This window comes from Doryrhamphus excisus, linkage group LG9, assembly GCF_037039965.1.
Source record: "Doryrhamphus excisus strain RoL-2023G ecotype Guam linkage group LG9, RoL_Dexc_Guam_v1.1, whole genome shotgun sequence".
Lineage (NCBI taxonomy): Eukaryota > Metazoa > Chordata > Actinopteri > Syngnathiformes > Syngnathidae > Doryrhamphus > Doryrhamphus excisus.
The window spans coordinates 16,946,959-16,958,130 of record NC_136365.1 but is presented as its reverse complement, the minus strand read 5'-3'; the positions used below and the strand labels follow the sequence as shown (position 1 = coordinate 16,958,130).

The 11,172-nt window shown below is 40.1% G+C and overlaps 2 protein-coding genes across 5 annotated transcripts in view; one reads left to right on the top strand and one right to left on the bottom strand.

The window, feature by feature from the left end:
* The first annotated feature begins 79 nt into the window (after window positions 1-79).
* Window positions 80-9,567, top strand: LOC131099535 (arachidonate 12-lipoxygenase, 12R-type-like). Its single transcript, XM_058046052.2, has 14 exons — window positions 80-288; window positions 958-1,162; window positions 2,548-2,629; window positions 2,714-2,836; window positions 2,995-3,098; window positions 3,289-3,455; window positions 3,529-3,672; window positions 3,927-4,130; window positions 4,205-4,291; window positions 4,372-4,541; window positions 5,196-5,317; window positions 6,090-6,190; window positions 6,278-6,448; window positions 8,104-9,567. The coding sequence occupies exons 1-14, from the start codon at window positions 148-150 to the stop codon at window positions 8,281-8,283; spliced, it is 2,001 nt and encodes a 666-aa protein (XP_057902035.2). The 5' UTR covers window positions 80-147; the 3' UTR covers window positions 8,284-9,567.
* npnta (nephronectin a) overlaps window positions 9,480-11,172 on the bottom strand; it is a 55,062-nt gene continuing 53,369 nt past the window's right edge. For all 4 annotated transcript variants that reach the window (XM_058046056.2, XM_058046053.2, XM_058046057.2 and 1 more), the window contains one exon: window positions 9,480-11,166. In XM_058046056.2, coding sequence (XP_057902039.2) covers window positions 11,038-11,166 — 129 coding nt within the window. In that variant the 3' untranslated portion in view covers window positions 9,480-11,037. The remainder of the gene's footprint in view (window positions 11,167-11,172) is intronic.

The window sequence follows — 11,172 nt, the reverse complement described above, 5'->3', positions numbered from 1 at the left end:
TTGCTTTTACACGTCTGACATTCCTGATGAAAACCTGTTGCAGGAACCTCCCACTACTTGGCATATAGTATAAAGAGGGGAAGATTTTGCCTATTGAGTCAATTTGAACGAAGACCGATTTTGAAAAATCCTCATTACGGATTAACAATGGCGGTTTACGAGGTGACCGTGTACACTGGCGACCGTGTTCATGCCACCACCTTGAACAACATCCACATTAAACTGGTGGGAACAGAAGGCGAGAGTGACCGCACGTGGTTGATGTCTTTGGTCATCTTTAGAGGATCAGTAAGTCTGGAACTATATCACTATATATGCCAGAATAACTGTTTGCTGTATTGGAAGTGTCTTATTTCAAAGTAATAACAAGTACATTTAATCTGTGCAAACTGGATGCATAATAAGTTTGCTGAATGCAGTTAATTATTTTTATGCCACATTGCTTTCACAATTTGACATAAATAGTTGGCAAAAGCACAATTTAATTACATAATATCTACAGTTTTGTGCCAAAAATAGGGTATCTGAAATTGAAATGATGACAATGTACCCTGAGACCCGAGCTTTAGACTGGTGTGCATTTTTTTTGTTTTCCCCTGCCCCTCCCATGTTCACCTCAACAAAAACTTGAGTAAAGTAATGTAACATAATATCAGACACACCTCTCACTGTATGATGCAATGCTTTTTTGAAGCTGAGTGGAGATCTGCACAGATAACAGTTGGAACAGCCTTGATGGCTTGATCAAAAGTAACAATACTGTCCCTCCTGTCAACACGTCTAGCTAATGTCAAATAGAACTGCACACACAATAATTAAATACACATCAGAAGACGTCTCAACTATTTACACAGCCTGCACACACACACACACACCAATTTCTTACACCCATGATGCATTTGAGTGCATCTCTTTTTATTGCTGTCCTTCCAACTCCTGTCATTTTCTTCCCTGTAGGTGTCTACTTATACTGTGACTTGTGAAAAGTCCCTTGGACAGCTGGTTCTGATAGAACTAGACAAACGAAAATTAATCATTCTCCCTAGTGATGCTTGGTTCCCAGACAAGGTGGAAATCAAATCACCCGAGGGCGACATTTATACCTTCCCTGTCTACTGCTGGATCTCTGACAGCGAGACTCACCGTTACAGAGAGGGCAAAGGTGGGTTTCTTTGTGTGCCGGAATACAGAGATCACCTACTGCACTGTTCTAATGGCCACATTTTCATTTTTATTTGAATTTTGTATATATTGTCAAATCTAAGCTCAGTTTTACCATATCTTTACGTCACCAAATTGAAAATAGTCAATTTGCAAGTGGTTAATACGCAGGCCTCACAGCTAGGGGACCCGAGTTCAATTCCAACTTCGACCGTCTCTGTGTTGAGTTTGCATGTTCTCCCCCAAGTGTGGGTTTTCTCTGGGTACTCCGATTTCCTCCCACTTTCCAAAAACATGCTAGGTTAATTGGCGACTCCAAATTGTCCATAGGTATGAATGTGAGTGTGAATGGTTGTTTGTCTATATGTGCCCTGTGATTGGCTGGCCACCAGTCCAGGGTGTACCCCGCCTCTCGCCTGAAGACAGCTGGGATAGACTCCAGCATACCCCTGCAACCCTAATGAGGATAAGCGGTATAGAAAATAGACGTATGGTGCTTAACTTCTTTATACACTTCACAGTCAAGTATGTTCTAAAACAGGGGTGGGCAAATATTTTGACTCGTGGGCCACATTGAGTTAACAAAATTGCCCGGGGGGCCAGAACATATATTTAACACACACACACACACACACACTATTTTATGCTTATAATTTTCCTTGAATTATTTGTCTAATTTTATGTGTAAAAGTGTTATACTATCAGCTGTATGTTCTCATATCCCTTTTTTCAGGAGCACTTTAAACATCAGACCACATCAAACTATGTCATTTCATTTGACAGTTTAGTTTAGTTTTTTTGTTTTTTTTTTTAACTAAATAAGACATTCCACTTGCAAGTCATGTGGCCAGTTTTTATGTTAAAAGTTGAAATACTTAGAAAGCAACTGGCGGGCCGGATTCAAACACTTGGTGGGCCGCATGTGGCCCCCGGGCCGCAGTTTGCCCACCCCTGTTCTAAAAGGTACCTAAAACAGTCTTTGTACAGTTAGTAGAAGGGATTATGTTGATTCCTGCTTGACCCTGGAACAGATTATTTCTATTTTCATTCATATCTATGGGAACAATTAAGGTCGACCAAAATTCCGGAAAAGATCATCATCAGAGGTTTAACGCCATTAATATTAATATTAACACTAATATTGATTTACTTATTACTTACGCCTCTCGCCCGAAGACAACTGGAATAGGCTCCAGCACCAAGCACAAGCGACCCTTGTCAGGATAAGCGGTAGAAAATGAATGAATGAATGAATAAAACTCAGGCAATACGATTATGCATTATGATATGTCCAGGTAGTTTGTCTACTGGGGGTTAACCGCCGTATCATATGAATGCTTTCATTTAACACCAGCACATAACCTCCATTTTTTATTCCTCTGAAAGCTCTGAGGATCTTTGAAGACAGCAATCCTCTTGGTCAGTATGCACGAGAACAAGAGCTGAGCCAGCGGAGCATAGACTACAAGTGAGAGTTATTTTACTTTATTACATTTCTAATGTATGACAGATGGATAAATTAACCTTCATGCCGCCACCCTTCCCCCAACAGCTGGGATTTATATCACCCAGGCATGCCATACACCATTAAGTCAGATGGTCCTCTTGACCTGCCAGATGAGGTCCAGTTCTCCTTCACCAAGAGTACGCAGTTTGCCTTCACAGCGACCACAGGGTAAAAGATATACTATATGGGTGACCTCTACTGGTTGGCTGCCCTCCATCTTGTTGCCCTCATAGTCTTGTCTTACATAAAATGTGTCCCTTTACCAAGAAGTAAATATTGTAACGTTGAGGTTCCATGTGTCCACTAGCAACCTTTCTGTTTTCCAGGGTAGCTGAGCTGAAGCTAAAGGGGCTGGTTGACAACAACGACAGTTGGAAGAATCTCGATAATATCAACGAAGTGTTCCATAACAAAGACACCCCCTTATCAGGTACCGGGGGGACCAAATCTGGTCTAGTGAAGACAAAAGGAGTGTTTTTTCTCCCAAAGTGCCTTTGACCAATTGTGTCAAATGCATCATACAACTCCTAATTTTATGCATGAAGTCCAGTAGATGTCAAGTACATTGTAGTCCATAGACAGGCATTAATGACCGCATTTTATGGTGCTTCCTTTCTCAGATTACATCCAGGAACACTGGAAAGAGGATCATATATTTGGATACCAATATCTAAATGGGGTCAACCCCATTCTGATTCGTCGTTGCAAAAGTCTGCCCCCAAATTTCCCTGTGACCAATGACATGGTCGCCATCCCTGAGGGCTCAAACTTGTCTAAAGAGTTGGAGGTAGTAGACATAGTAACTAATTTGCCATCCAACTGGACAATATAAGAATCTAGATTTGTTTCTGAACAAACAGCAAGGCAACATATACCTGTGCGACTACAAGAACCTGGACGGGCTGCCAGGAAACATAGTCCAAGGGATGCAGCAGTACATAGCGGCGCCCCTTGTCCTGTTTCACAAGACACCCAACGACAAGCTGATGCCAATCGCCATTCAGGTGACATTTTTTTTAATTATTTTAAAATGAATTCCAGCATCATGGAAGCTAGATTTGGGTCAACAAACTTTGAATACACTTTTATGGGACCACTGAGACTAATATCTGATAATTATATGACCTTAAATGGTGTGCTGATGCAATGGACAGCTGCTGATTCAATTTAATTCTGCCCAATACAAAACTGGCATGGAAACAGGAGTTCAGTACCCATCTCAGAATGTACATCCCTAATTCAATTACGCCTCCCACAGCTGAAGCAGACCCCGGGTAAGGACAACCCCATCTTTGTCCCGAACGACTCCACCTACGACTGGTTGACGGCAAAGATATTTGTGAGAAGTGCCGACTTCGCCGAGCACCAACTCAACTCGCACTTGCTGCGCACTCACCTGCTGGCCGAAGTCTTTGCGGTGTCGTTGCTGCGCAACCTGCCCATGGTGCATCCCCTCTACAAGGTAAGGAGCTTTTCGAGTGTAGTATTTAACTTGGAGCACTTTCACACTTCCTCCCTTCCATCCCTTCCCTTTAGCTCCTCGTACCCCACGCTCGCTACACTCTGCAGATCAACGAAATGGCTCGATCCACACTGATCGGCCCCAGTGGAGTCTTCACCATGGTAAAAAATAATAATAATTTATGACGTTTATGAAAATGTGTTATAGTTTTCCCTTATGTATTGCTTGGACTTTGTCTCAGTTTGCAGCTTCTGGTGGAGAGACTTTGACCAAAATCCTGGTGAGATCGCAGTCCGCCATTACGTATAGTTCCCTATGCATCCCAGACGACATTGCTGAGCGCGGCATGCAGGATGTGCCCAACTACTACTACAGGGATGATGGGCTCCGGATCTGGAGCATCATGTTCAAGTATGACATTGCATTTTATTGCATGCAACAAATGCAAATGCTATTTGTGATTGTGTGCTAATCTGTTCGTGGTTGTTTGAATTTAACCCATTTTTAAAAATCGATTTGAAATTATTATAACGTGAATTAATTTAATTGCTTTCACATTTTATTTTTGAAAAGTGCAACATTTTGACTAAGCTTGTTTGTATTTTGCTGTTTTTGGCATTGTATGTATTAAGTGTAACTATTAAATGTTACCTTAGTACTTAGTACTTTTTGAAGTGTGGGTGAATCAGGTCCCCCTCGGACTTGATTCATTTTATCTTATTTTTAATGTTTATGTGTCTAAATCTTATTTATTCCTGAACTCTTTTATTTGACTACAGCAGGGCATTAGCTCGATGAAACACAAAAATAATGTATAAATGATAGGATTTGACAGAGCAGAGGGGTGTCTGATCAATGATGCATCTCTTATTGATCATATCATTTACACATGCACAGACAGCTATTTTCCCCACACACACACACTTTTGGTGCCACTGACTCACCTCGAGTATCCTCTTTTCAAAATAAATAAATAAATAACAGCATGTTCACCGTATATTGGAGAGTCACTAATGAAGTATTTAACAGGATGACTGTATAATAATACAACATTTCTCTGTGCAGGTTTGTGCAGGGAGTGCTCGAGTACTACTACAAAAATGACAATGACGTCCTGAGAGACTCTGAACTGCAGACCTGGATCGGGGACATTTTTGAACATGGCTTCCTTTCCCAGCCTCAAACAGGTGATTTGATTGACAGTGTTTGGAGAATAAATGCTGCGTGTATACCAAAGTACAAGCTGTACACTGACTACTCTAAAGTTTACTTTCTATCATTGTGCCCACTGGCAGCTCGGTTAGCGTCCGCCATGGTTCATAATACAGAGTCCAACTCTGTTCTTAATGTGTCCTGGTTAGCATCCTGTTAGCTTGGAGGAACCGTAAGTCAGCTATCTATGATGTCATCAGTGGCTTAGTCAATTTTACCACAAAACACGTTTTTGTAGTTTTACAATTATAGCTTTACATGCATAAACCAGATATACGTATATGTATATAAATGATGACTAAAAAGGATATAGCTTTACATGCATAAACCAGCCATATATGTATATAAATGATGAATAAAAGGGATTAAACTTACTTATTTATTTTATTCAGTAATGTTTTTTACTGTATTTATCAAATGCTGGTACTTGAAACGTTCTTTGACTCCATTCCGGTTAAGGGAGGCTGGTCTCTGTGTTGATCTTGCTGCCGCATTGTGTCTTTATCATGTTGACTTAAATGTTAATTTATCCCTTTTATTCATCATTTATGTATGTACAAAACTATAATATTTCTTATGGGAAAAAATCATTCGGTTCTGGAACTAATTAATGACGATTCATAACCAAGTTTCCATTGGAATAAAAATGTGAAGGAGATACTCACTTTTGTGAGATGATGTATGTGTGGATTTTACCCACCTGTAAAATGTCTTGCAGTGAGGTCGTCTTGTCTGTGTCCTTTCCAGGCATACCTCAGAGTTTCACCACTGTGCCTGAGCTCATCAAGTTTGTCACCATGGTGATGTTCACTTCCTCGTGCCAGCATGCGTCTGTAAACAGTGGACAGGTGAATCATCCTTTTGTTCTGTATTGTCTATGAAGGTATATATATGTATATATATATTTGTAACAAACAAAAACCCACTCCTTGCAGTTTGATTATGGCGGCTGGATGCCCAACAGCCCTCCGTCCCTGCGGTGTCCTCCCCCGACAGAAAAGGGGACAACAACCGAGGCCACGATGTTGGCAACGTTACCCCCTATCAATGTAACAGTTCAGGGGATGGCAACACTCTGGCTGCTCAGCAGGCAGTCGTCAGACTTTGTAAGTACACCGAAACTTCATGGCAAAATGTACAAAAGGTTACAAGCACTGGCCCCCCAAAATGGGTAATTATTAAAAAATAAAGTTTCAATTGGCCTAGAATGGACATGAAAGAGTGGTACAACTGGATTTACTTAAACAACAGGGGTCGTAATTTGATTTGATTTGGCTATACAATTTTGACGTTAAAAATAACTTGGATAAGCCCGGTGGGCCAGATTACTATGCTTGTCTTGCTTTATGTGGCCCGCGGACCACAGTCTGTTGATCCCTGCACGAGCTCAACCTAAGCCAAAACACCAAAACAAATTGATGTGTATTTAAACACACACCGTGTAGTATCTTTAGCCCTAGTCCATGTTAACATATTCTTATTACCTGCAGCAAGCCAATGAAGTCCAAAAACACGGGTCCAAATGTAAAAATCCATAACCCCCCATTTTTCAACAATAATCAAGTGGAATGTGAGGGTTGAACTGCGTCAAAGTTGTGTTGTTTCATGTGAAAGTGCCTCCGCTGATTATAGTCATTCAAACAGCATTTACGTCGTTACAAAGTAAACACATAGGCTTCCCCAAAGTATATTTTGTAGTCCAGTCTCTGTGAAAAATTACATTATCAGTGTCTATTAACCCCCCCCCCCAGATTTGATAGCGCCATATTTGTTTAAATGCCAGCCGTCCTCTCCTCTTCTACCTCCCGCTTCTACCTCCATTGTGACGGTTACACCTCACTGTTGCCCCCTGCAGAGCGGAGGGGGAACTGCAAGAACGAGCACTTCATACATAAAAGTTGAAAACAACAGGATCTGAAAAAAAGTCCACACCACACTTGGAAAATTTAATTCCATACGTATTGGCAGGAGGTCGGATAAAAAAATGCAAATTAAACATAATCACCACAAAAGACGCCAACCAAACAAAAAGGACTCAGTCGCGAGATTATGACGACACACATCAGTCAAACAGGAAGTAGAGACCTGATTGGTGGAGACAAGACTGGTGGTTTCAAAGCCTAAGTGCAGGTAGTAAAACAAAAACAAGAGCGATATTGGGACTTGTTTACGAAGTGTGAAAGTTCATAATATACTGTAAATATTAAACAACTTAAATAATGATTTGGAGTGTATGAGAAAGTGGAGAGGAAAAACAGCTTTTTTTTTTTTACCACATGCTCATTCAAGGCAGCAAAATCAATGTTGTAATAGTGCTAAGAAGCTAACTGCGAAGCTAGCATTAGCCGTTTGGCAAGTGTAAACAGCTTTTTTTTACAACATGCTCATTCAAGGCAGCAAAATAAATGTAATAGTGCTAAGAAGCTAACTGCTCAGCTAGCATTAGCCGTGTGGCAAGTGTAAACAGCTTTTTTGTTGACAACATGCTCATTCAAGGCAGCAAAATCAATGTTGTAATAGTGGTAAGAAGCTAAGTGCTCAGCTAGCATTAGCCGTATAGCAAGTGTAACACCAACATTTTAAGTGAATGCGGAGGTGGATAAAGCTGCTGGGTGCTGACCACTCATGAAACTCCAAATGCAGCGACTGGCATCTTATGGAGTTCATAAAAAAAAAACTACATCAGGAGGTTGCCTACAGCCGCATCTAAAACAGAGGCGTGAATTGGAGCATTGACGATTGCTATTCCTTGTGTCCCTAGGTTTCTCTGGGACACTACCCAGAGGACCACTTCACCGAGGAGATCCCCCGCCAGCTGCAAAAGGATTTTAAAGAGAACCTCAACATGTTCAGTGTCGCCATCAAGGACAGGAACAAGGAGCTAGAAATCCCTTACACTTACTTGGATCCAAACAATGTTGAGAACAGCGTGGCCATCTAAAAATATTACAGTATAACATTTACTGTAACATCTGTAACAGTAAAAATTAGCCTGTTTGTGTTTTGGTCTCATATTGTGTCATAGGAACCATTTTTGCCTGTGTTATGATTGCAATGCTAAAAACTGCAGCAGAACCTCTAAATAAGCAAAACAAAATAAAACTCAAGTACCTAAGTACTCACCCTTTGAATGCTCAGCAGTAATAATTCATAAGTGTTGTGTAATTATGTGAGCATAATTAATAAGTGTTGTGTAATTATGTGAAGCTCTTGCTTATGTTGCATTCCATCCCACAGTCCCATTCTACGGTTATCAGCACACTTTTCCTCTTTGCTATCACTGGTACCTTTAATTGTTTTTGAGACTCATGGAGCTGAGGTTGTTTTGATGTTATTTGACAAAAATTGGTATGCATTTGTAATTCATTCATTCATTCATTTTCTACCGCTTTTCCTCACGAGGGTCGCGGGGGTGCTGGAGCCTATCCCAGCTGTCTTCGGGCGTAAGGTGGGGTACACCCTAGACTGGTCGCCAGCCAATCACAGGGCACATATAGACAAACAACCATTGACACGCACACTCATACCTACGGACAATTTGGAGTCGCCAATTAACCTAGCATGTTTTTGGAATGTGGGAGGAAACCGGAGTACCTGGAGAAAACCCACGCATGCATGGGGAGAACATGCAAACTCCACACAGAGATGGCCGAGGGTGGGATTGAACCCTGGTCTCCTAGCTGTGAGGTCTGCACGCTAACCCCTAGACCACCGTGCCGCCCGCATTTGTAATTCTACAAGGATTTTTTTAAAACTTGAACTTTGATCTGGTTATGTACATTTTTTTTCTCATTGCAGCAATACAGTTGTCCCTCGTTTATTGTGGGTTAATTGGTTCCAAATCCTTCTGCAATAAATGAATCTAAAATAGTTAGAGCATAAAAAAAATAGTTTTTGACTTTCAAAATACGACTTTTACCATTAGAGCTTTGTAGCCATGAAATAACACCCCTATAGTCACCTTTACACTGCTATTATTATTTGTTTACACCACAATGTGCCACACTACGGAATCCCCACAGGGTGGACGGCCACCGCTCACATAGCAAGGGAGTGATGTTTGAACTACGGATGACTATATTACTAATAATACCAGCAATATCAACATTAAAAAAGAAAAAGACTTAATTATGTGTGTGTGTCAAACATTTTATTTACATTCTGCATCTATGGTAATTTGAATATGGTGAATGTCTTCATGCAGATCACAAATAAATGTCAAAACACCATCATCTGGTGCCCTTTGTCCTCATAGTCACATCATATATGTGCTTTACAGTTTTTAAGCACACAAAACCCTTCTAGTCATGAATGTTTTGCTATTATTTTGTTATTTAACAGGTAAGAATCTGGAAAACAGACATTAGAGTATGTACACACAAATACATTTACAGTCATTGTCAACACAAAACCACGTATCGCCACATTTTCAGAGTGTTTTTTTTAGCTGATAAACCTCACCAAACGTGGAGATAGGTGCTTTTTATTAGACAGCTGTGTAATACAGTTTATAAAACCTGCAGAGTGGTAACCGGATGACAAATGGTCCTTGATAAACAAGCGTTATAAAACCTTGGATTATTTCGGACAATAGCGAGAACAGAAATTGTGATTAAAAACAATTTTTTACCAAGAAGGGAAGGTGCACTATTTAATGATGCACCAGTACAGTTTGCAACAGTTAAAACCCTTTTTACTAAATAAACTTAAAATTAAAATTATAAGGAGAAAAAGTAGCATTTAAAAAATTTTCAAGCGTGATGTCATAATTTTACAAAAAAAAGGTGATATATTTTGATGTTTTTGTACCAACATTCTGAAGATGAAATAGTGATGTAGCCACAATGAAAAAAAAAATCGAACTACTTTTTTTGTAAAATGTATCGTAAATATACAACTTTATTCCGGGTACCGCTTAACTTTTGTGTCTTAAAATCTCATGCTACTTCTCATGTTGCTATTTATTGTAAAAATTACAACTTTATTCCAGCTATCGCCCAACTTAAAGGTTCAAGTGTCGTCATAAATATACGTTATTCCCGCAATAAACCTCATAAAGTGTACTTGGAATATTACTACTTCTTCTGATTTAATCTACAGCAATTAAAAATTAAAATTAAATAAAAAAAAATGCAAATTTTGTATTTAATTTTAAAATAAAATTAAATAAAATGTAAATTTTGTATTTAATTTTTAACGACTTTTTTTTCCTTGTGAAATTCTATCTTTGTTCTCATATCATATCTTCAGTTGCTGCAGTTCAATCCTTGTTCTCACGGCGATGCGTTGTATTGTAATTATTAATTCTATTTTATTTAAATCATGTTTTATCATAAATATACACATCTTTCTTTACTTATAATGTTGTACTTCTTGTAAATTGATATTGTATGTAAGTACTGTTTGCCCAAATTACTCGTTGACCATGCCTTTCTTGTTGTTGGGACCTTGCTGTCATGTTTTGCTAATCAGAGCAGGAAGTGAATGAAACCCCCAGTGGCCATCACTGATATAACCCTAGCGAGGAGTGTTGTAGGTGCAGAACATTTCCATGGTAACCACATGGATGCAGGCGTCCCCATAGGACGATGCTGATGCTGAGTTCAGTCTATGTCTCGAGATGAGCGCACGTGTGCTGTTCACTGGGTCGGCAGCACGGGGGCGTCAGCCAGGTGAAAACAAAAGTCCCATTGTCTCATTGAGATGATTTTCTTTTCCTCTCTGGGGTCAGAAACTCGTCCGTGCAGGAGCCTTTGCTCAGGGAGATGTCGTCCACCGCCATCTCGCCGCTTCTACCCCGCCCACGCTCGCCCTTCAGCACCACCTGTTG

Coding starts and splice junctions, on each gene's coding strand:
- LOC131099535 (XM_058046052.2), top strand. CDS start 148: ATGGCGGTTTACGAGGTGACCGTGTACACTGGCGACCGTGTTCATGCC. Junction 2,630..2,713: donor CAGCGGAGCATAGACTACAA/GTGAGAGTTATT, acceptor TTCCCCCAACAG/CTGGGATTTATATCACCCAG. Junction 3,099..3,288: donor CAAAGACACCCCCTTATCAG/GTACCGGGGGGA, acceptor TTCCTTTCTCAG/ATTACATCCAGGAACACTGG.